The 26633-nt window shown below is 39.4% G+C and overlaps 1 protein-coding gene across 5 annotated transcripts in view; it reads left to right on the forward strand.

The window, feature by feature from the left end:
• Positions 1 to 17363, forward strand: part of ROBO1 (roundabout guidance receptor 1) — a 727411-nt gene extending 710048 nt beyond the window's left edge. For all 5 annotated transcript variants that reach the window (XM_051640235.1, XM_051640252.1, XM_051640268.1 and 2 more), the window contains 4 exons: positions 1163 to 1315; positions 13284 to 13592; positions 14853 to 15049; positions 15666 to 17363. In XM_051640235.1, coding sequence (XP_051496195.1) covers positions 1163 to 1315; positions 13284 to 13592; positions 14853 to 15049; positions 15666 to 15680 — 674 coding nt within the window. In that variant the 3' untranslated portion in view covers positions 15681 to 17363. The remainder of the gene's footprint in view (positions 1 to 1162; positions 1316 to 13283; positions 13593 to 14852; positions 15050 to 15665) is intronic.
• The last annotated feature ends 9270 nt before the right edge of the window (positions 17364 to 26633 follow it).

Below are 26633 nucleotides of genomic sequence, written 5' to 3' on the forward strand. Positions count from 1 at the left end.
TTTTTTTTTTCTCCTGCATCACCACTGGCCACATGAAGTATGATATTTGAAATATTTCATGTACTGGTACTGGTTACAAGTAAAACCAAGTATAATGGGTAATCAGCTAGATGATCAGTAACTTGACCCAGTGGATATTGTTCTAGTTCCACTAAGAAATAAGAATACCACAGGGAGGGATGAAGGGATACAGGTTTCAAGCAGATACATGAATGCTTTTGCCAATCAATCCCATTAAACTGCCAAAGCTGGATAAGAGGTACAGTGTCCACTCTCACGCCACGGATTTGCAACCTCCCTCCCATTTCTGATATCCTCTCCCAGTTAACAGTCCTTTGTTTGATTTCAACACAGCTGTTCATCATGAAGAGTGAGAGGGGAGGTAATTTAGTAATTCTGGATGAAATCCTGGCCGATTGAAGTAGGTGGCAAAACTCCCATTCATACTCACGGGGCCAGGATTTTATCCATTTTATATATATATATTCATACAAATATGTGTGTGTGAATGTATATATTTAGAAGAGGTCTTTTTACATCCCATTCCTATTACAGATAAATAGTTTTACAACAGTAAAGTTCATGTTATGCAGTGATTTTTATGTATTCATATTCCCCATACCTGACTGTACATTCTAAAAATGTGGTGCTTCTTATCTGCAAATAAGCTGTGATAAAATGTCTGTCATTCACCCCCAATGCATTCTTGGTCATCCACTCTAAGCAGTGGGGTAGACACATGTACCTGATACCTGGTTCTGACCTGCTATGCTATTGGCTCAGGTGACCTCATGCTGCCTGAGCTAGGGGAGGTGAAATCCCCTTTGAAAGCCAATGTTTTGTTGTTTCTGGAAGGCGAGAAGCCTGCCTGTGCTTGACTGCCCATGGTGTTTGGCTTCCTGGAGCCGGAGGTACCAGCCACCAACCAGCTGGATAATTTCTGTGAAACTAAGACAACCTGCCTACTGAGAGAAATGCTTCAGTTTCATTACAGCTCACCCTAAAACTGACTATGGGAAGGATGAGAGTTCTATTATTGTTCCAACAGTGCATTTTCAGGTTTTGTATAGCTAGGTCATTCTGATGTGAAGAAAGAGAAAGTATGAAAGGTCTTATTTTAAATAAGAAAAATAATAGCTATTGTTCTCTTAACCATTTCCAGGCCGTAGACATTTTCATGCATCACACTGTCCTAGACCCACCAGCCCCGTGTCTACCGACAGCAACATGAGTGCTGTTGTAATACAGAAGGTCCGACCTGCCAAAAAGCAGAAACACCAGCCAGGACATCTGCGCAGAGAAGTCTACACAGATGGTGAGTTCACTGAAATGGGTGAAAACATCAATGAACCTTTCTAAATATGCATTCAGTGTGTGTATGTGAAATTTTTCCACAGAGGTAACATTATGTTTCAGAATTCAGTGATTTATGTTTCCTGTTGCTAAACACGCTGAACAGATTAATCTTTTTAAATGCCAGAGGTCTTTTATACTGTACATTGGTGCTTCCACTCCAGAGCCTTGCACCTGTTTTCTGTAGTGTCCTAATCGGCTAATTACTGTCATTATTTAAGAGCCCAGATAGCATAAATAGTATAGTCATTGAGAATAATGTGTGGTTAGGATTAAAATCTTCATTCACAGTACTGACTATTAAAACCTTCAGAATGTATCTTTTCCTGAAAAATACAATTTACCATTCAAATGGTGGACAACAGAATTCAATGAATTTTAATCCTGACCACAGCATTGTTGCAAGCGATTACTTTGTGAGTAAAAGGAAAATGTAATCATCTTCTCTCCTGCCTTCACACACAATATCAACTCTTGCTGAAAAGGTAGTGCTTGTATTCTCTTGGGGGTGTAGGAGGATAATGCAAACATTGTGATGTTGTCTAGAGAGAGCCTTTAATGAAAATGCCTCAGGTGGTGCAGCTTTTATTAAAGCACTACCTTCCAGTTTTATAAAACAGCCCACGAGCTTTCTTGGAAATTCATGTAAGATAAATTCTCCAAGATTTAACCCATCTTGTCAAATTTGCTAAATTTGCTAATGAGGGGATGAGGAGAAGGAAGGGCATCATCCCCCACCTCGTGAATCTCTGCAACAACAATCTGATTAGGACTTTCATTACCAGTCTGAAATTTTTCAAAGAGGGGCATCATTTGCCATTATCATATGAAAGCCTAATATTATAGATCCTTATCCAGGGTTACAAGAAGGGAGTTGTGAGCCACTTCTCCCTATGATTCCTGCCACTTGACGAAAAAATTTAATACAAAGCTCACAGCACGATGAGCAGAAGTAATTTAGCGATGAGTGGTTGTCCGTGCTATTATCTGTACTTTATTCTGAGTATTTTCTCTCACTAGCATCTATCTGATATTAGGCTACATTAAATACTGGCATGACACAGTGCACCTGGGCCTCTTGGCATATTCCCAGGCCCCTTCTGTCAGTGAAACTGAGCAGTTGGAATATTATCTGATTTCAAGAGGTTATTACAGTGGTTTTGTACATGTTTGCTTCTGTGAAAGGACAACACAAGGTGTAAATCCCAAAACTGTAACAGAAATGCTACATTTATGAGACCCTTGTAACGGCATTTTGCAAGATTTCATGGACATTTTATCAGCTTTTATTCTCATGAAGAGAATGCTCTTAATTGCATAATTGGCTGAGCATCAAACCTCAATGCAAACACAACAGCTCTGACATCAGAAATAAAATGTAGACAGGAGTTTTATGAGGCCATTTTCTTCTAACACAGGAACAAATAAGAAGTAGGCCCATATTTGATGGCAGATTTTTGTGGAAGTAATTATACAAAGTTAAATCATAGTGCATTATGGTTAGATATTGCAATGGATTTGACAATCATGATCAATATTTGTTTTGTGTTATAAAGCACCTGCTTACTTCAGCATATTTTCTAATGAGGGAAAAGTTTCCACTAACCTGTTCAGCATACAATACAGTGTGGTCATTCAGGGAACAGCAAATTATGGCTTTAATTTCTGCAGAACTAAAAAAATCCAGTTCAAAGGTTGAAGGGCTTGTTTGGGGTTGTTTTTTGTTTGTTTGTTTTATTCTCCCCCCCAGTCCATTTACATAAGCATATTTGGAACCTTAATGAAGATTATAACCATTCGTTTTAATAGCCACATCTAGTATATTGTCCCCTTAGAATTAGGAATAAAATAACGTCTAGTAATTGTTTTCCTTAAGCGGAGAAAAGACATAAATGAAACATTTAAGCACGATGGTTCCTGGGTATACTTAGACTTTTCTATTGGCTCAATGTCACACTGTTACTTATATTTTTAATAAAGTATTGCATGATACAGAGATTTCTGTTTGTCTTCAGAATAGGTGCACATACATACATGTGTTTGTAATAAAGCAAAGCAGATATTCTGAACTTAAGCATTTTTGGTGTCTAGAAGCAATGAATAAATACTAAACAAGAGAATAATACATTGCATCATTATTTTCTCAGCCTTTAAAATGGAATTTAATTTCACAAATAAAACATTTTCTGCTGTTACCAAATTACTTGAATGAGTATTTGCTAGCAGTTTCATGAAATGTGAATGTCATGAATAATTTACATGATTGGTTGACAGAAAGGATATATAAATAAAGACTTTGCATGAATGATTGAAAATCATACAATCATAGAATCACATAATGGTTTCAGTTGGAAGGGACCTCAAAGGCCACCTAGTTCCAACCCCTCTGTCATGGACAAGGACACCTCCCACTAGATCAGGTTGCTGAAGGCCCCATCCAACCTGGCCTCAAACACTTCCAGGGTTGGGGCATCCACAACTTCCTTGGGCAACCAGTGTCTCACTACCCTTACACTAAGGAATTTCCTCCTAGTGTATAACCTAAATCTCCCCTCTTCTAGTTTTCATCCATTACCCCTTGTCCTCTTGCTACAAGCCCTTGTAAAAAGTCCCTCCACAGCTTTCCTGTAGGCCCCTACAAGTAATGGAAGGCCACTACAACGTCCGCCCCAGAGCCTTCTCATCTCCAGGCTGAACAGCCACAACTGTCTCAGCCTGATCTCTTAGGAGAGGTGATCCAGCCCTTGGATCATCTTCATAGCCCTCCTCTGGACTTCCTCCATGAACTCCATCTCCTTCTTATGTTGGGGGCTCCAGAGTTGGACACAGTACTCCATGTGGGGTCTCACAAGAGCCAAGTAAAGGGGTATAATCACCTCCTTTGACCTAGTGGCCACACTTCTTTTGATGCAGCCAGGGCACAGTTGGCTTTCTGGACTGCAAGCACACACTGCTGGCTCATGTTGAGCTTCTCGTCCATCATCACTCCCAAGTCCTTCTTGTCCAGACTGTTTTCAATCCATTCACCACCCAGCCTGTATCTGTGCTTGGGCTTGCCCCGACCCAGGTGCAGGACCTTACATTTGACCTTGTTGAACTTCAGGAGGTTGACAAGGGCCCACCTCTCAAGCCTGTCAAGGTCCCTCTGGGTAGACTCCCTTCCCTCCAGTGTGTCAACTTTGCCACACACTTTGATATCATCAGCAAACTTGCTTAGGGTGCACTTGATGCCACTGCCCATGTCACTGACAAAGATGTTAAATAGCACCAATCCCAGTACCAGCCCTTAGAGAACACCACTCATCACAGGTCTCCATCTGGACATCGAGCCATTGATCAACACTCTTTGAGTGCAACCATCCAGCCAGTTCCTTACCCAACAAGTGGTGCATCCATCAAATCCATACTATTCCAGTTTTGATACCAGGATGTCATGCGGGACAGTGGCAAAAGCTTTGCACAGGTTCAGGTAGATGATGTCAGTTTCTTTTCCTTTGTCCACTGATGCTGTGACCCCACTGTAGGAAGCTACCAAATTAGTCAGGCAGCATTTGCCCTTGGTAAAGCCATGTTGGCTGTCACCAGTTACCTCTCTGCTTTCCACATGCCTTAGCAGAGCCTTCAGGAGGATCCACCCCATGATCTTGCCAGGCACGGAGGCGAGACTGACTGGTCTATAGTTCCCTGGGTCTTCCTTAGTTCCCCTCTTGAAAATGAGAGTTATGTTTCCCTTTTTACAGTCAGTGGGAATTTCTCCAGACTGCCAAGACCTTTCAAATATGATAGGCAGAGGCTTTGCAACTTCATTGGCCAGTTCCTTCAGGAGCCGTGGATGAATCCCATCAGGTCCCATGGACTTGTGCACCTTCAAGTCCCTCAGATGGCCATGAACCTGCTCTTCTCCTACAGTGAGGAGATCTTCCTTTTCACAGTCCATGCCTGTGCCTTCTCTAACTTCAATTGTGTGATCAGAGCCTTTGCCAGTGAAGACTGAGGCAAAGTAGTCACCGATTATCTCAGCCTTCACTATGTCCTGCATGGCTAGGTCTCCATTTTCCTTCTGAAGTGGGCCCACAGCTTCCTTCATCTTTGTCTTCTTGCTGACATACCTGTAGAAACCTTTCTTGTTACTCTTAACATCCCTTGCCAGGTCCAACTCTATCCGTGCTTTGTCCTTCCTTACCCAATCCCTTGGTTCTCTGACAACTTGTCTGTACTCCACCCAGGATACCCGGCCCTGCTTCCATTCTCTGTATACCTTGTTTTTACATTTAACTATGCCCAGAAGCTCCCTGATCATCCATACAAGCCTCAGAGCTCTTCTGCTTGCCTTCCTGTCCTCGTTTGAGCCAGGATGAAGCGAAATTTTCCTTTTACTGATTTTTTTTTTTTTTCTTCAGTGAGCTTTCTTTTAAATAGCAACATTCTGTTCTAGCTAGGCTGATAAGACATTGGAATGTTTTTCTAACTGCTGGGTCTTCAAGGTTGCACCTTCACTGTGCCGGCTCAGACACTACGGGGAGATCTATGACCCCCCTGTAGAAGGCTGAGTTAGACAGACAGCAAAACTGGCCAGAGATATTCCATTCCATGTATCTACGTAAGCTCAGAGGAAGGTCAGAGATCACAGAAGACAACTTCCTTCCTGCTTCTTCTTCCCTTCTCTTCCATCCATGGCTGGTGTCCGGGGAGGACTCCGTCCATCCAGCACTGTCAACCCCCAGGCTCGAGCTCTCCTGACCCTCATCACTCTCCGCTTTCTCCAGCAGCAGCTCCGGGATTTCTCGGGACTGTTTCCAGCTGAGGGGAGTGCTGTGGGAGTTGCTGGGGGTGGGGGGAGGTGAGAGGCTCTTGCACATACCTGAACAAATCTATATATAATTGTATGTATTTTCTTATATCATTAGTGTTTAATTAAAGCTGTGTAGTTTAGTTTTCAATCCAGCCAAGTCTCTCTCTTTTTCTCTCTCTCCTTCCCTACCTGTGTGGGAGGGGGAAGGGATCGAGAGCACTGTTGTCGGACCTGAGTCAAACGGTGACACTTCCTCTTCACTGGGACACATAGCTCCTGCACATGGAGGAAGTGATCCTTGAATATGGACCAGCTTTCCTGGGCTCCCCTTCCCTCTAGGGATTTATCCTAGGGTGCCCTACCAAGCAGATCATTGAAGAGACCAAAATCTGCTCTCTTGAAATTGAGGCTAGTGAGCTTGCTTCCCTCCTTCCTCGCTACCCTAAGGATCTTGAATTTGACCAGGTCATGGTTGCTACAGCCTAGTCTCCCAATAAGTCTTACATCATCAATTAGCCCATCACTGTTGGTGAGAAGAGGGTTCAGCATAGCACCTTTTCTTGTTGGTTCCTCTACCATTTGGAGGAGGAAGTTGTCATCAATGCACTCCAGGGACATCCTGAATTGCTGGTGCATTGCAGTGTTGTCCCTCCAGCAGATACCATGGTGGTTGAAATAGCCCATGAGGACTAGGGCCTGTGAGCATGAGGCTTCTTCTATCTGCTTGTAGAGGGCCTCATCTGCTCAGCCATCCTGATCTGGTGGCCTGTAGCAGATCCCCACTATGACATCTGCCCCTGTATTCCCTTTAAGCCTGACCCATAAGATTTTGGGCACTCCTCCATCCCCAGGCAGAGCTAAACAGACTTCCAGGTGGTCACTGATGTAGAGGGTGACATGCCCTCCTCTTCTGCCCTTCCTGTACTTCCTAAGGAGCTATAAATGCCAAGACTGTTATCAGCAGCCATATATCTTAAGTCTTAAAAAAATAATTTATTTCTTTATATAGCAAGATTTGTAAAAGAGAGTGGTATTTCTCAAAATGTGTTTGTTGCTAATGTAGCAGTAAAAGATCTATTACTACCCTTTTTAAAATAAAGGACAGTGCTCTCTGATCCATTCTGCATTGTATAAGTACTAACAATTTTCTATTTTCTGCTAGCATTATTTCAAATTGGTTTCTGCTTTATGTGAAACAGGATTTCAGCTCAGTTGTTTTGCTCCTTGACAATCATCCAGGCAGTAAAATGTTCTCCATATTTGTTGCTAAAAATCTTTGCTCAGTAGGAGGTAAAGATTAAAATGTATGAATTTTTAATTGCTCTTCATCTAGCCTTTTAGAGAGTTAACTACTAAGAGGGCGTTAAAAGAACCAACTAACAGATGTGTCTTCTTTTTCAAACTTGCCTGACCTACTTATGTATTTATTTTAAGAAGCCAAATTTTAAAATAATTTTTTCTTTTCAAAGATTATATATATGAAAGTCTGTTCTGAACTGTCTTGAATTTATTTAATAGTAGTTACAAGCTTCAGAATTGTAAGCATTTAGATAAAAAGAATAAAGGTTGTTTGTAATTTCTGTTCAGTAGAACTTCCAGTAGAAGTTACACCATTGACAGTTGACATGAGATTTTAAATCATGATTCTTTTTTAAATCTCTGAAATACTAACATTTTCACAATTAGCTGGTTGAGAATGTAACTGGGTTATTTAGCTGTGGTATCAATGATATGACAGTAGGGCAGCTGAATTTCTCACAAGAAGCAATTGAGTATCTAACAAATAATCCCTTGATTTTCTCCTTTGAAACAGTAAGCCATTATGCACACTGCCACCAGTGCAGTACAAAAAAAAATCTATTCTGCACAAATAGCAGCAAGGTAAATAATAAGTAGGAGTGTGTTTCTTACCTCTGCTAAAAAACAGCATGTTATTGAATCACATTAATTTTCAGATATCCGATATCAAATTTCAAGTATCTTTACAGTCCTTACTTCTGTTGATTTCGTTACTGAGGCAGTTTTTGTGGAATGAAAGTTGTTTTGATAAAAGTGTTATATAAGTGTACATCTGGATGTGGTCACAGGGCCATGACCTCATTGCAGTTACAGAGACATGATGGGATAGCTCAGATGATGGGAGTGCTGCCATAGATGGCTACATACTGTTTAGGCAAGATAGGTCATCAAAATGGGGTGGTGGAGTGGGTCTGTATGTGAAAGAGCACCTGGAATGTATCATGCCCTGCCTAGGGGAGAAGGAGGAACCTGTTAAGAGCTTATGGGTGAGAATTAAGGGGCAGGCTAATGTGAGTGATGCTGTTGTGAGTGTTTACTACAAGTCACCTGATCAGGATGAGGAGGTTAGTGAGGTCTTTCACAAGCAGCTGAAACTAGCCTCATTCTCACGGGGGACCACACTGATACTTGCTGGAAAGGCAATACAGCCAGGCACACACTGTCTCGGAGGTTCCTGCAGAGCATTGGTGACAACATTCTGATGCAGGTGGTTGAGGAACCTACGAGGGGGGTTGTGCTGTAGAATGTGGTATTAAGAAGCAAAGAAGGTGGTGCTGGGGATGTGAAGGTTGGGGGCAACATTGGCTGTAGTGAGCACAAAATGGTGGAGTTCAATATCCTGCTTTGAAGAAGTTTAGAAATATGTAGAATTACAACCCTGGACTTCAGAAGAGCTAAGCTTACCCTTTTCAAAGATCTACATAGTAGAATACCACGGGTCAGGGCCCTGGGAAGTATGGATGTCCATGAGAGCTGGGCAACTTTCAAACACTGCTTCCTCCAGGCTCAAGACTGGTGCATCCCTATGAGGATGAAATCAAGCAGAGGAGGTAGGAGACCTGAACAGATGAATAAAGGTCTTCTGGAAAAAATTAAAGGAAAGAAGGAAATTTACAGAATGTGGAAAACAGGACTGGCCACTTGGGAGAAATATAGGAACATAGTCAGAGAATGAAGGATACAATGAGGAGAGCTAAGGCCCACCTGGAATTAAATCTGGTAAGGGGTATCAAGGACATTGATGGGATGGCTCACTGATGAATGAGGCAGTTGCCTTAGTGGCAGAAGACACAGAAGGCAGAGTGATTGAATGCCTTCTTTGTTTCAGTCTTCACTGCTAAAGCTGACCCTCTTGAATCCCAGACCGTGGAGGTAAGAGACAAGGACTGGAGAGAGGAAGACTTTCCCTTGGTAGTGGAGGACCAGGTTAGAGGGCACTTAGCCGAACTGGACATGCATAAATCCATGGGCCCTGATGGGGTGCATCTGTGAGTTCTGAGAGAGTTGGCAGATGTTGTTGCTAGGCCACTCTCCATCATCTTTGAGAGGTCATGAAGAACAAGAGAGGTGCCTAAGGACTTGAGAAGGACAAATATCACTCCACTCTTCAAAAAGGGCAAGAAGGGGAACCGAGGGAGCTACTGGCTGGTTAGTCTCACCTCCATTCCCAGTAAGGTTGTTGGAACTAATCGTTCTGGATGTTACCTCAAAACATGTGAAAGCAAAAGAAAGTCACTGAGAGAATTCAGCATGGATTCACTGAAGGGAAATCATGCTTGACTAATCTGATTGCTTTCTGTGATGTTGTAACTGGTTAGTGAGATGAGGGGAGAGCAGTGGATGTTACTCTATCTTGACTCAAGCAAGGCTTTTGACACTGTTTCTCCACTTCAGTGTCAAATTAATTTAGCAGATTATTTTTCCGCACTGGTGTTTTGCTTACCCCAGGATCCCTATACATGTTCTCACTGAGAAAATCATCATTGCTGCTTTCAAAAGACATACATGGAAAGTTTTACATGTAGACTGTGCTATGAAATGGCATCCATTAATTGTTTTAGTTACATGGGAAGCAGTACAACAGTCATACATACACATTAATGAAATGTGTGAGCATAGCTGACCTTTAACAAATACTTCTGAGTTCTTCATATTGGTTTGATGTTGCTTTGTGATTTATTTTTTATTCCTTACAATGGAAGCTTCCATTTTCCTTTTAATCAGAAGTGTGCCAGTTTGTACTCAAGGAGACAGATTGAATCTGGATTTTCTCTGTGATCTGAGCTGCTAAAATAAATACCACAGGGGTATAATAGTGTTGACCTCTGAAAAGTTTTTTTTTCCACTCTGTAAAGAGTTCCTCTCAGCGAGGAGTACTATGTTATAATGAAGATTTTTATAGTTTCCCTGCAGGTTGCAAAAATGTTTTCAAAAGAGAATATTACTTTTCTTTAGTTATTACTGTACCATAGAGCTACTGCCATTTAATGAAGCTTTTTTCTATCAATTCATCTTTCCTGTCCATAGTCAAAACTTAAAACCACTTTGTTCATCATCCTGTGCAGCTGGATAGGATTCTTGATTAAAGTATTTTGTTTCAAATTGTATTTTATAGGCTACAGGAAAAATGCTGTTCCATCTCTTTGGCATTCAGCAAATGTATTGCCATACCACAATTGGTGGAGACTGGCTTCAAGGGTGACTGAAAAGACTTGGGGTTAAGTACTTCCGCTTTACATCAGCAGGCTCAGTAGAAGGGCTGTTCAGTGCTCTGATAACTTAATAGGGGCAGCAAGTAGGGAATATGAGATGCAAGATACTGCATGAACAACTGTGGTTCCAAAAGCCTGCACTTCTGAGTTTGAGTATCTTCATCCACTTTTGATTTGGTGTGTCCTTTTCTGAGAGGAGACAAATGAGAAGGATGTTATCCACAGAAAGAAAAATGTTTTAATCTTCTCAGGCTAATGAAGAGGTTTTTTTCTTATTTCCTTTTAATCTTGGCCACGCTTTATAATCACTAAAAGTATTCTGCAAAGGGTGGGAACCATCATCATCTCCAGCATTGCTTTTGAAGAACAGTTATTATTCTTTGGGATGGGTCTGATGTGGTCTGATGCATTGGGCTTTTAAGGAACCTATCATATGGTATTCTGAGGTCTTGGGTAGACTTCACACAATTTTTCACCTAGTTATTGAATTCTAAGAGGTTATATGCTTCTTCAGACCAATATTTTTTGAAGCAGGTATTGACTCTGAAGCTCACATTGCTATGGAGCCCCGTGTTCCAAATGTCCAAACTTGTAGGCACAGACTGAAAGGGATTTGGTGACTGTTGCTCACAGGGCATTTTTAGAGTAGGCAGTCTGAATGCTACTGTGATATTTGGAATTAGTGTGTTTCATTGCTAAGGTCTTTCTTTTGTTGTTGCTGTTTTGTTTGGTTGGTTTGGTCTGATTTGGTTTTGTTTTTACCAAGTCAGTGGAGTTAATGGAGCAAGACGTCAGAGATCTCATTTACCCCGAGTATGCCCAGCCGTAAGAAATGAACTTTATGACATCATTCTTCCTCGTCATCCCAGTCTAGACAACTGATAAAATTCCAGTCTTACTTAAAACAGCTCAAAGGCAATCCCAAGTTTAATGTGGCGGATAGTGCCTAGTAAGCCTGCATAGAGCACTGAATTCTCCATTGCTACACCTTTCCACAGGGAAGTCATTTGTGCTTTGTCTCACTGGAAAACCTGTCAAAATATCTGGCATCTGCCATATCTGAATTGATACGTATTTGTCAGGTGCTTATTTTTTTCTTATTTGGGAGTACTACCTTTATTCCTGGCCAAATTTAGTTAATTTTCAGTTGAAATATTCTCTTGAATAGGCTGAATTAGCTGTATATAGAGTGATGGTGTTTGAAAAACACAGCTGCTCCAAGATTTTTGTGGAAGTAGGAAGAATAAATGCACACTATTACAAAATGCTGAAGTTACGTTTTTTAATAGCGCTGTTTGTTGGGTTTTTTTGCAATCTCACTTGAGATTATTAACCTCAGAAACATCTTTCACATCTCACTTTTTTTAACCTGTTCTCTTGTATTCATGTGGTTCATTCCTACAGGTTTGTTGTGAAACACTTTTGGATTGTCATTTTTTACTTTTACATTCTTTTCCTTCACATTTTATATTCCGCAGAGCACTGTTCATCCTGATGAATAGTTTCCACATTCTAGGTTTAATTCTCAATCATAGAATTATAGGGTCACGTAATGGTTTGAGTTGGAAGGGACCTTAAAGATCACCTAGTTCCAGCCCCCCTGCCATGGGCAGGAACACCTCCCACTAGGCCAGGTTGCTGAAAGCCCCATCCAACCTGCTCTTGAACACTTTCAAGGATGGGACATCTACAACTTCCCTGGGCAACCTGTTCCAGTGTCTCATCACCCTCACACTAAAGAATTTCTTCCTAATGTCTAACACAAATCTTCCCTCTTCCAGTTTTAATCCATTACCTCTTGTACTCTCACAACAAGCCCTTGTGAAAAGCCCCTCCCCAGCTTTCCTGTAGGCCCCCTTCAGAAAGTGCAAGACCACTACAAGGTCTCCCCAGGGCCTTCTCATCTCCAGGCTCACCAACCCCAGGATGTGTGTGTCTTAAAAATGCTATTTTAAAATATACAGAATTGTCAAGCCCTTTAAACTGTGCTAACTTAAGGAGACAAATTCAGAAGTCTTCTGTAGCTTTTTTTCTTTTTTTTTCTCCTGGGAGTGTGTTACTTCATTGATTGTGTTGGGTTTTCTTTATCTCAAGTCATACCCACAGTTCTGGGGATATATATGATAGGCTAACCTATTATTTTGAAAGAAGAATGCAATAATTAATCTCTGCAGTGTATCTGATACACATTCTTACACCCCAGCCAATTTGCATTAACACTCAGCGCTGAAAACCTGGAGTAACTGTAGCACAAGCTGCCGTGTTGTTGAATGGACTTGGCAAAAATTACAAATATCAGCAAAGATATGTCAATATCTTTAAGTCTGTGTTGATATCCATAACTGGTATATTAAACCCAAGTGCCTACATTTTGTTACAGCTTTCTATAGTGATTTTAAAGAAAATAGAAAATAGTGAGAGGTCTTTGCGTTTTTAAAGTTCAAGCTTTGAAAAAATGCCCATCAGCAGTTGTAACAGTAACATAATACTTCTTGGGGTGGAGAAAGAAGGGCAGAGGGAGGGCTGAAAGTAAAGAAGGCATCTTTTTGTTCAGTGAAAGTTAAAGATTCTTTCATAATTTCATTAGTTTATGATGTCACTGTAATTATTCTCTTTTAACTTTGTAGACTTGCCGCCCCCTCCTGTGCCACCTCCAGCTATAAAATCACCAACTGCTCAGTCCAAGTCCCAGCTGGAGGTGCGGCCAGTCATGTTGCCAAAACTTGCTTCTATAGAAGTGAGGACAGACAGATCTGCGGAGAGGAAAGGAGCGAGCTACAAGGGCAGGGACGGGGTGGATGGACGACAGCATTCAGACGTGCGGACAAACTCGGGAGAGCGGAGAGAGCCACAGGAACAGCAAAATGATGGGAAACTGCGAGGAAATAAAGCACCAAAACGAGAAGGCACACCAGCAAAAACTCATCTTCTTCAAGGTTATTTTGCATGCTCTGGGTTTAATGAAGTGTTGTGTGTTAATCACAGGGAAGAGGCAGCTCATTCCAGGTGTCTCACATCAATGGTGTGAGTGAAGTTGTGCCTGCTGAATTGTCACCATTTATTGTAATCATAGGTGCTAATGCAGGTCACGTTGTAGGTTCTCATTAGGATGAAATAGAAACAAAAGCTTTTGAAAAACATTGATCTTCTATCTTGTTTTCCTTATGCACCCATCATATGTTAAAGTAAACACTGAGGAAACCCAAATAGAAATATTCCTCGAGAGCTGTAGGGATCACTGTCTCTGCCCCTACCATACATTTATAGTCTAGTTATGTCTAATCTATCTAATCGTAATCTAATTTACAATCGAACTGAGTGACGTTTAGAGAGTTGATCTGTTAGTAGATATTTGACTTTTCTCCCAGAGAATTTAGACTTGGCCCATTTTTGTCCATTGTCTAAACTTGGTCCTGTTTAAAACAAAAGTAGTACTGCATTAGTTGTAATTACTAACTGACACATGACATTATATTAATTTGACTTGAACAATGTAATCTCTTGTTTATGGAAGTAGGTAACTAATTAATGGAACATGATTATTAGAATTTGTCAAGTGTTCATTAAAACTTTCAACACATATCATACCAATGCCTGGTCCTTTCTTCATACATGTAGCTAGAGTCAGTATCAGCGGTGATTGGGCAGTAAGTGTTTAAATGAGCATATTAGTAAGAGATTGGAACTGTTTACAGTGCATTACTATACAGAAAAGTTGTTACAAGTTTACCTGAAGAGGATGGTGCTGAAATTTTAAAACATGCCCACTAATTTTCTTTCAAAATCACCTTGAGAAATACAAGGTCTGATATACAGATGAAGTGAGCTCATTGCAAGTATCATGCACGTATTGTCATTTCCTTCTACTCAGTCACACCAAAAATGTACTAGAAGGGTTATTTTTTCTTCATTTTCTGGTAGAACATAGAGCTGTGACCATAAATTAAAATGAATTGGACAGTAATCATGAATTAGTTTTTCTGCAGTGATTGCTACCACATGAATTCTATAAATTTTCTTAAGAATGCTTCTATAATGCTGTTATGGAAACAGTGTATTTCATATTCCTGTCAGGCATCGCTTTAAACCTACTGAGTATCATAAAAAGTAAAATAAATCAACTGCATGCAGAAATTTTTTGAATCACTGTATCTCTGGATTTGTAGACATAACAATGTATATATTTAATTATACAGAGGACATCCTGCCATATTCTAGACCAACATTTCCAACATCAAATAATCCTAGAGATCCCAGCTCCTCCAGCTCTATGTCGTCAAGAGGATCAGGAGGTAGACAGAGGGCAGATCAAGCAAATATAGCCCGAAGGAATGTTGCAGAAATGCAACTACTGGGAGCGTATGAACAAGGAGAAGAGGAAGAAGAGATGGAGGTAACTGCAGTTGTACCACTGAAGATGGCTAGAATCCCACCATTTTCTGTTCTTAGACACATGCCAAGAAAAACATGTTTGAACCAGAAATGTTTCTCTTCAGAAAAATTGGTACATTTATCCATCTATTGATATTATGTGCAAGCCAAGAACAGAAACTTTAAGAATGTGTCAAAAGCATAAAAAACACAGGTAATGTGTAGCATAGTATAACTGCCACCACAGGAAAACCTGTGGAATAGAACTTGCAGAAATGCACTACTTAAATGTGCACTTTACATTATCCAGATTCTTTCAGAAGTGAAAATGAAGCATTAGAGCATATAAGAGCACCTTGACATTGCCTGTCACATTTTTTGAAGTGTATTGGTCTAGTTTTTAATAGATAATAAGGCATGAACTACTTATCTTCTTTTTTTTTCTGCCTAATGATATTAATTCAATTTAAATCCTGGTTGTAGGAAGGGTGTCCAACATACAGTCACACTTCTGCACATAATTAAAAGTAGTAATTATTATTTAAAGGTAACAAATCACTAAAAAGTATGTAAAACAAACTTTAAATGATAAAATATAACACATGGTTATTTATGTCTTCTGTTTTTTTTTAATACAGGAAACAGAAAGCTGAAGACAGTGACATGTACTGTAACAGGCTTTTAAAATCTAATCAGAAAAAAAATCACTTAAGATGCCTCAAGTCTGATGATGTTTGACGCCAGAAATAATGTTCAGTGCAATCAGTGTACAACTTTTCATTTTTCTTCATGCCATCAGAATGCTAACGTTTCTTTTTCTTTGTAAACCCTATTAATTAGGAATGGCCCTTGCCTATTCCCTAATGCTAAGTGCATCACCTTCGCTGGCCAAGAAGGCAAGTAAGCTGCTCTTTGTGGTACTTGGGCCGGCTGCTGCTTCAGGATTAGAACAGAAGGGATTCCAGAGCCTGGGATCCCAAGGTTTCTCCCCTGCGAGGCAGTGCTTAGTACACTGCTGGTACACCAGTGAGCCAGTCAATAATGATGGATACAGCATTGATTAAGAAGTTCCCCAAAGTGAACATCATGCAGAACATTCTTTTATTCTAGGGGTTTCACTGTAGTCTGCAGTTAGTGCAAATGGTATCTTGCAATTTCAATACAGACTGGGTGTCTTTTTTTCTGCCAGTCTCTTAATGAACCTTTTGCAGATGAAACAGTTTCACAAATGCAAGTAAAATTAATTTGGAATGAGTGGCTCTTATTGTAAATATGTACTCATTTTAAATCCCCTGTGGTACTTTGATTTGTCTTTCCATTTTCATCTTTAAGCACATTCTTATTAAAAATGTCCTTTGGGGTAGGCAGGAGGTAAGCCAATATGATTGCTATTTGCCTAATCATGGCAAGTTTATCTGAAACTTTTTCTACTTTTCAGCTTCAACAATGCTTATGAAAATGAGAAAGAAAAATCAATGGACATTTTTAATAATGATTGAGTGATGTCATTAACTGTTACTGGCCCAAATCTCAGACCTCTACTTGTGTCAATTCACCTTAAAGAAGTGCCACTTAAAGAAGTTTTGTTTGATCTTGGCAATTAATTTTTTTGTAATGCACTGCTTATCTTTTTTTTTTTTTTTTTTTTTGGTTTTAAAAGCACAATCACTAAACTTTGTTTGTAAACCATTGTAACTATTAACCTTTTTTTTTTGTCTTATTGAAAATGTTAAGCATTTGTTTGGGATGTTTTTCATCTTTTTGTTAATGCTCTATGTTTGTATTTGGAATATTTGAATGATGACAGATGGTAAAGTAACAAACGTAAATGTGGGCCATAATCAAAACACTTCTCACTATACCTGGACTTAGGGAAAACTATCAATTTTGCTGTGACCTCTCTCAACATTGGATTATCAGTAAAGCTGAAATAGAGGCATTAGTTGCATTGAATTTGCCAAATGATGTCCTCTGTCTGTGGATTTTATGATCTTTTTTGTAATTATAAAATTTCTTTGTCATTGGTGCTAATGGAAGAATGTGTGTTTGTTTATTGACAGCTATCAGGACTAGCCCCAATGGAAAAAAAAAAAAAAGAAAAAAAAGAAGAAAAAAAAAAGTGTTTTGGTGTTTACAGAGGACTGAAATTTTTCATTTAGCTGATTTTTAAAGAAAGGTTCCATAGAAAGGGTGTGCAGTACTAAAGGAACAATCCATGTGATTAATGTTTTCATTATGTTCATGTAAGAAACCTCATATTTTAGCCATAATTTTGCATACTGAGGATCCAATAATCAGGAAAGTAATTTTTGTCACATTATTTATTAAAAATGTTCTCAAATACATTATCTTTCTTGCATAGTTTCTTGTGTTCACTGAAACATAATTTTAGGGGCAACTCTGATCTTGTTTCTATTGATGAGTCAGAATCTGTTCCACTGAAATCACACAGTTACAGTAGCATGAACAAAGTGGGAGAGCTGGATGAAGCCTAAGATTTGACATAATTACAATTGATTGCCCTAAAGATCTGATTTCTGAGTGTTTCATGAACTGTGATAATGAAAACATCTCTTAGCCTGCCAATTTCCAGAGAGAACCAATGAAGAAAATCTGTACCAACAAAAGTGTTCACCTCAGGGGTGAGATACATTTGTTTCAAAGCAAATAAGATACAAATATGTGAAAGGAATTAATATTATCAATCATACGTTTGTTGGGGCCAGCAGAAATATGAGTTGTCTCACCTGCCTGCTGTCCTGCTGCGCTGTAGCCATTCTGTGGTCAGCAGAGTCCTGCTGTGGATCACAGTCAAGTAGGTGATGATCCCTTTTCCACTCTTGCATGTTTGTAACCCTGTATTCTTGCAGAGTTCTTACCCTGTTCTTGCCCTACCTTGCTCTACAACCATCCCAGTTAAAAAAAAAAAAAAAAGAGTAAAAAGGTAGCCAGAACATTCCATAAGAAAAAAAACTACAACACTGTGTCTTTTGTTCAGCTAAACCTTTTTGCTCCTTCTCTTTTTGACATTCTGCTTCTGTCCCAAGAGCTTTACACAGTCCAAAGCCAGATACTGAGTGTCCTGCCAGACAACAGTGCTAGACCCTTGACAACTTAATTGGTGATAAGCCTCAAGTACCTTTTTTTTCTGTAGCGGTAAATATGAAGCAGGTGTTAAGACTAAGTAGAATAAATTAAATATGTAATCTTTCTATGTTGCTTAAATGGGTTTTGGGGGGTTTCTTCAGTCCCCATGCCTAAGTTCTCACTGCTGTGCATTAAAGCTACCAACATAATCCAGACGTAGGCCGTGTAGACCAGACTGTGCCACGGGAGACATCTGGGCTGCACCTTTCCTTTGGAGGAGGTAGGAGAGGCTGATTTAATGGGCACAGGTTGCTTCAGCAGCTGATTGTCTTTCCTGGCACAAGGGGTGGCCTTGTGGTTTGAGACCAAGCCGTTGCTGTAGCAGGGTGTGAGGAATGAGGTGGAGCTCAAGGCAGGACCCCTGAGCGTGTCAGCCCTTTTCCACAAAAGCTTAAGCTGCTGTCAAAGGTGTAGTGGTACAGGTCGTGACAGGTACTTGCTTCGTTCTTCACTGGCACAGTGACGTGCTGGAAACCACACATTGGATCACCAGCTGATGCCCATGGCCATCTGTGTAGCTTCACTAGAAGTCACACTTCAACTGAAATTCTGGTCTTAAACAGTGGTAAGTGAGTAATCTTACCTAATGAGTTTGTGGTTTTTTGTTAAGAGTTATTGTAAATTAGTTTTATGGTGTTCCCTAAGAAGTTATTTGGATTGTTTTGTGATTACATTCAGTTGTATCTTGACACCAGGCTTTGCAGAACTGTCAGAGTTCTTGCGTGGACACTGAGTCGGTTCTCAGTACTTTGTGGTCTTACCAAAAACACCATAATGAAGATTAAACTTACAAAAGCTATCTTAAAATGATAACTCCTGTTAATCAGTATTGATACACACTTGACTTGGCCTTTTACATTCCAGTGCAGGAAAACTCAGTCATTCACACTTTGCTACTTTACCTGAAGAATTATTCAGTTCCAAGGTTTTGATTACACTGGATGCCTGAAGAAAACAAGTGTTGGACTAGCCAACCCATAGCATTTGTGTGAATTAATATAGTGAATGTAGAAGTTTGATTTTTCTTCTAGTGTGTTTTGTGAAATTCTCAATGAGTTACCATTAAATATGACTTCAGTCAAAGTAAAATAATATTTGTTGGAATCCTAGAAAGATGTGTAAAAATATCAGTTAGAAAATGTTAGAAAATTACTTGCATGTGTTTTAGCATTAAATATCAGTTTATTTTCTAAAGAGTACTTATTTTGAGGCCTAAATGATGAAGTGGATTAATTTTAGAGTGATGCAAATAGACCTTAGACTTGTATTTGCAAAAAAATTTTAAGGAGTAGGTTAGCTATAACTGATCCTGAAACCTAAGCAATGTAATTTGCTTCCAATTCCTGCAACTGTATTTGACTACCTACCTACAACCTTGCTTTCTATGTTCCAGAACCAGCTGTTTGTTAAAATACTAACCTAGTTAATTTATTGCTTTAGCTAGAGGGTAAAATTTACACAATGTGTTGCTTTTAGTATTTTCTACTTTAGTTTTCCATAGTCTGTTACCTTCCTTGAATAAACTTAAAGAAGGAGGAATTTACATAGGAAAAACATAGGATCTGTAATATCTATTCTGCAATGTGTTATTTCAAAAGTTAATCTCCATCCTTTGTATTCACAGCCCCTAATAGATTTTTTTACTGTCAACAACAGAACCATCTATTAAAAATACTTTATTACTTAAGTGAAGCTTTCAAATTAATTAAAGGATCTACTTAAAAGTGGAAAAAATGTTTTTATACTTTTTTTTCACTTATATTGCAGATGAAAATTCTTCGCAAATGAAAGTCCTGCTGCTTGTGTAGAAGAGAAGCATTCTAAAATGTTTAGTGTGTACACAGGAAGATACTGGTATCTGCAGATGCAGATGTACACATGTATACAGTTTTTTATTTGCTGAGATTAAGGTTGGGAACCAACTGTGTCCCAAACACTCAGCTGAAAGGCAAACATGTGAATGTTTGAGGTTTACCCATGCATGAGTAACTACAAATGTTGCCATGGTCATCATCCTCACTATGCATGTCCTTCAACATCTTCATTTTGTATGGAACTAACTGAAAATTTCAACATTGAATTCACAAGGTGAATCTTTAAGTTTGACAACTTTGGACAACCTTCAACGCATATGAACTGCGTAACTGGGTTTGATTTTCTTTACTGATTTTTCCTTGTGTATGTTAATTTTTATTTTGCCTAGAAATACATTCTTCAAAAAAAACCAGTGCACTATTGTGCTGTCTGTGACAGAGAAACATTTGAAGATTATTAACATTATTTCTTAAACTGTTGCTTTCTTTTTATCAAGCCACTGAATTGTGGCTCACAGTCAAAGATCTGAGACAACACCATGGAAATGAGCATCCGTTTACATTTTATGTTCACATTGAGAATAAGAAAAAACTCCATCCTATTCAGAAAGAGGAAAAGGAACTGGTGAAACTGGAATCTATGAAAGTCTCTACGGAATCTATTAAAGTCTCTATGGAAGCCATGAACAAGGAAGTCAGGCTGGAGAAGGGGTGTAGAGGGCTTTTTAGTGAGCAGTGGACATGTGAGCAATCCAGCCTTTACTGTAAACATCTGGGCCCCTGCAAGGACGTTTCTATGGATACCAACTGAAAAAGTAAGCAGCGAAGTAAACAACTTTCGGATGTGCCGAAGAAGGAAGTGAGGCGGAGAGTCATGACTGCGCATGTGCGTGCTAGGAACCGATCACTGTTTAGGTCATGGCAGGCATTATGAGAATTGACCAATGACAAGAGTGGTTTCGGATGCGTGTACACAGCAAGGGGCTATATAAGAAAGGTTGGCAGGTAAAATAGACGTCATTCACCTAATCATATTGATTCCTGCGTGTCTGTCCATGATGACCTCCCGCAAAGGGGTATCAACTGATATAAATAGATAAAAAAAACTTCAGTGAGCTGAGGAACCCAAGTCTCATTGAAGCTAATGGCAAAAATCCTGTTGGATTGAACTGTCCTGGAAGTGAATTACCTCCTGACATACTGGCAAACAATAGCCATCGCAGTGCAATGAACAGTGGAAGAAGAGTGAAATCCTTGCTGCATGCTTGTTTTGTTCTGTATCCTTGATAAATACACACCAAATGGGCTCCTTTTAAGCTGCCAGAAGAAGAAAATGGGGTTTTAATTCACCATGGCATTCAGCTTTCTTGATGCATGAGATGATGAGGATGGGACCTACTCGGCTGTAGTCTCTGTATCTGGCATAAAGTGGAGCCAATTGCTTTGTAGATTTTTTTTTGGAGCATGACAATCAAAGCCATGATGATAAAAACTATGTTTATTGAATCTATTTTTCAGGCCTAAGATATTTTTAGCAATAATAATACCAGGAAGTGTAGAATAAAACTACTTAGTATTTACTTTATTCGCTTTATCTGTGGCTTCCCACCAGTCTTCAAGCACAGGTGTGGTTCAAAGTCAACAGCAAGGGGTAATAGTAAAGGACTAAATGATAACTAATAGAGTATTCCTAAAGCATTTGAATAGCATGAAAATAATGGCTAAAACCTTAATTTCTGTAATGTTAATTGTCACGGAATCAAAGATTTCATTATATCCCTGAGCAAGATGTTTGGAAAAGAAATTGCACTCTACTGAGCTCAGTACAGAGCAATGCAGTTTCTCATACCTAGTAAAAGCCCCAAAAAAGCGGAGCTGAAAACTAGCTCCTGCCACAGTCATCTCAGCAGCATGCCAAATTGTACCCCACTAATCACTCACTAATACAAATTGAAATTGAAACAAAACATTAGTTTCCATAGCCATTGTTAACAGATACTACAAAGGTGCCTGCATTTGATGGCTTAGCTTAAAATTCAAGAGCCATCATAATCCCAAAGTCTTTATTTCTTGGATACTACTTCCTGAAATAATTACACAGATAATATAATGAAGAATGGTGCTAGTGGAATCTGGTCTTACAGGAGTCATGATCTTTTTAGGAGTAGGTCCAGAAGGGAGCAACGAGGCTGGTGAAGTGAGTAGGAAAGTCTTACAAGAAGAGGCTGAGAGATCTGGGGTTGTTTAGCCTGGAGAAGAGGAGATTCGGGGGACCTTTTCACTCTACAACTACCTGAAGGGAGGTTGTAGTCAGGTGGGGGTCAGGCTCTTCTCCCAGGCAACTAGTGACAGGACAAGAGGGCACAGCCTGAAGTTGCACCAGGGGAGGTTTAGGTTGGATTTAGGAAGCACTTCCTCATGAAAAGGGTAATCAGACATTGGAATGGACTGCCCAGGGAAGTGGTGGAGTCACCACCCCTTTGAGGAAAGACTGGATGTGGCACTTAGTGCAATGGTCTAGCTCATCTGGTGGTTTTAGGTCATAGGCTGGACTCGATGATCTCAGAGGTCTTTTCCAGCCTCAGTGATTCTGTGATTCTATGTAAACAATACATGAGTGCCAAATGGCTTGCCTTTCTGTCTGTCTGTCTGTCTGTCTATCTATCTATCTATCTATCTATCTATCTATCTATCTATCTATCTATCTATCTATCTTCTGTTCCTTGAGCTAACCTCATGTGATCCATTTGGGAGGGACATGGATATTGTTATGCTTGTGCTACTGTAAGTTGAGTTATTCGAAAGGACTTCACAAGAGTCATCAACAGCTTTATGTGTACAAGATGTAAAGAAAAAGAATGTCCATTTGTTCATCAGCCTAAATTTTTCTGCCTTCTCTGCTTGCATTATGACATTCTTTTCACTTGCATTTTACCTTTTTTTCCCTAAAATAACTGTTTCATAGAGTGTACAGTGTGAAGATTGCCAAGTTTGCTAAAACCCTTTCTGTTCATTGAGCACGGTCTGTGCATTTGGTGGGTATTTTGCAAGTGCTTCTCTTCAGGGAGAATTTTTAGTTTGTCCATTAAAACTGCACAGTACTGTGAAACCGAAACCACATCTTCATTAGGAACCTAATCCTTGAGAGCTCACTTTTGCTGCCTGTAACAGAGGCAGGCAGTAAATTCAGAGAGCTCGCTACTAACACTCTATCCTGCCTCTGTAGCTCTCCATACTATTACAATCTCCCATGTAGGCACCCTTATCACGTTCCTGTGAGACAGGTGGTGGTTTTTTTCCCCCAGCTACACAAAATATGAGCTGAAACTTCCCAAAGGACTTCTGTGAATTTATCAGAATCACAAAGAAAGACTAAGATGGTGCTGATGTTCAGTTTCTGAAGTCTTACAATGTTTTCCTGTGTTCTGCATTAATAAATGCCACAAATACAAGCTCAGCCTACTGATGCTCTGGGAATGGAGCATCTCATATTGTTCTTGCTTATATCCATGTGTACTTCTCTACTTTCACAAGGTTTTGTCCACTGTGCTGAGGTTAGGAAGGGCAACAACACAAAGCTAAATGTAAGGCAAGAGGGACTGAAGAAGTTTACATAGTATTGGTCTCAGACCACAGATAAATTCAGGCTGTCAAACTCCCAGACGTGTGGTCCTTCTGACACCCTGATCTGTGACTCAATGCAGAAGTGCTTGGACAGGAATTGGTCAGAACGTTACATGTCCTGGAACAAAAATTCAAAGTTGAAAAAGGGAGGTGAGGAGGGGATTTGAAAGTGTGCATGGATGTTTTTAGTGGTTTGTGTTGGGCTTTTTTTTGCACTGTAAGAAAAATAAGTAAACACTGTTATTTTCCTACTTCATTGTGTAAGAAAGCTCAGGGAAGCAAAGAACAGGTGATGTTTCCTAGGGAGGCTGCCATTTCTGGCTATCACAGGAATAATCTTAAAATTTTCAAATGAGAAATTTCAGCTGCATCCATTTTGTACACCACTGAGAGATTAATATGGCTGTGACATCTAGATACCAACCAGGACATCTGAGCTCCATTTTAAAATGTAGGAAAATAACCTTGAAAGAATATTCTCACTAAAATAACAAATGGGAGCTTAACTGTATTCCTGCAGTTGAAGGGTGCTACAGGCACTTAACTTTTGCAGCAGATACACCTCAGAACAGTCTGAATCCCTGTGGCAATTAGAATTAAGATACAGTGGGATTAATTTAATGTCTGTCAAGCACTCTGAATACTAACGTTTCTGTATGTAGCAGCAGCACTTCTGTCAGTTATTTGCTTTGTGATTACAGTCAGGATGGCTTCTCAATAGCTTTTGGAGAGCTTTTATTTAGCTAGTTAACCAGTCTACTGAAGTGGAATAAATCCATACTGAAGAAAAAAATAAAATAAAAAAGGAAAACAGAAAGTAGATTTTATGTGGATTCCTTTTTGTTGTTGTTCCATGCTCACTGCTTGTAGGCTTCCTTTCTTGCATGCATGCACACTGTCACTACGTTTTGACATCATGTTCACACTGGGGAAATGGAGATTCCAACTGCCAGGAATACACGTATGAGCTAATTTCAGTTGCTTTATACTTCTTTTTGAGGTCAAACTATGGAGCTTTTTAGTCCAGCTAGCAATAGGAACATTTTGTTACTATCAGTGGTCAGTAAGGTACTGACAAAGTTTCTAACAAAATCACTGATTTAATAAATTAATCAAGTTTTAAAGATATTAATCCAAATATTACCATCTATTTATAGAAACGATCAAAAGAAAACTGAAAGAAAAAATGTTAATGGTACTTTCCTTCAGTATTTGCTGGTTGCAATGCTTCAACAATCGGAAGGAAACAGTTCCTCATTGGTTCTGATTTTTGTCATCAAACCAATCTTGTGCTGGTGCAAGATGGCATGTTAAACATTTTCCCAGAAATCCTGAAACTATTGTAGAAAAAAGTTTTATTAAATGGCGTTGGATCAACACATCCAGAGAAACGTTGTGTGACAGCATGCTGATTTGTGAAGAACATCAAAGAATAATTCTCAATATTTCTTTAGGCATTATAATAGGCAGCAAAGTATCTTCATCACTATCCATTTCCTTACCAGCTGCTTAGACAATTAAGTTTTCTGCTGACCTTAGATCATTATTCTAATAGTTGAGTAAGGTACAGTAAGATTTCTTTTTTTTCCTGTGTCTTAATCTGCAAATGGCAGAAATCTAAATTTTATATAATGTTGATGATAATTTATCAGATAATCTCCCTTACAGCTGCCATGGCATCTTCAAACAGTGCAATGCTACTTCCAGCCCACCTCCATTTGTCCTGTCCTTTCAGGTGGTTGGCTCCTCTGGGCAAGGGCTCTCCCTTAATCTGAGCATAAATATGTAGAGCTGCAGGACAGCTGAGTCTAGGATTGCTGCCATAATGTAAATAATACAATGTAATTGCTATTAAAGTGGAAGGCCTCATGATATTTTTAGACTATCAGTCGAGGAAGAAAAGAATGCATTTGTTGATTCCAGGAAGTTTTAGAAGCTCCCAGTGAGATGATGCCAGTAAAAACAATGCAAAATAAATGCAAACCTGGGATATCTCATAGAATTTCCTTCCAGTAGAAAGAGAGGGCAATGTGGATGTCATTGTCTCTGCAATTATAAAAACACAAATGTGATGCTCTGTCCAATTCTAGTTGTTTGTGGAGCTGATGCTGTGGAGAAATTTATAGTAAATTAGAAGCATCTGCGCTCTATAATCAGATATGCTCCTTGTAAACTGAAGGATTGTGGTAAAGAGATTGTAATTCCTGTCATAGTCTGATTTATTTTTTTTTTTTTTATATGAACTATTATAGAAACACGAAAAAACAGCTGTTTCCCATGTTTATATGGGAAAAATCCAGACTAATTTCTTTTTGGTCTCAGTGTAATTGGTCTACAATTCCAGTGAAATCACAATTTTCAGTAGGAAAAATTGGATAGCTGGACTCGTCAGGGAAGTCATGAATGCACAAAATGCAACTTTTTTGCTGACAGTGGCTTCTGAAACTCTGCTTCTGAAACAGGCTGCAATGATTGAATATCACATCCACTTCCAGAGCAAGGCATTAAGGTTAATACGTAAGTAAGACTTTTCCATCTAAACCTCACTCTAAGGCTAGAAAGGGAAAACTGAACAGTTATCTTAGTGGTTGTTGAGAAATGGCAGATTATTAATAGCTTGAGATAACCTGTGGTGATCAACTAGTTTCGTGATTCAGACAATTAAATGGATGTACAGAAAAAAAAAATAATTTCATTCCTGTAATAACATATCTTTTGCAGATTAATCCAAAGTTGAATGTTTCACCCTAGCTTGAATCAGAACTAGAAGTATCTGTTTGGAAAGATGACAGCTAAGACCATCTGAATGGCTGAGATAGTTCTGAGAAAAAAATGTAAGGAAGTGGAAATGAGAATACCAAAGGGGAGAAGATGAACCCTGCAAAAGTAATGCTGAAAAACTGCCACTCAGTGCAATGGTCCAGAAGACAAAAAGAGGAAAACTTTATGAGATTACAGAAGTTGCCAAGAGCCTGGGGAGAATAAATACCCTGTAACCAGAAGGTAGATTTTAAGAGGTGA

The sequence above is a fragment of the Apus apus genome, chromosome 1 (genome assembly GCF_020740795.1).
Source record: "Apus apus isolate bApuApu2 chromosome 1, bApuApu2.pri.cur, whole genome shotgun sequence".
In the NCBI taxonomy this organism is placed as follows: Eukaryota; Metazoa; Chordata; class Aves; order Apodiformes; family Apodidae; genus Apus; species Apus apus.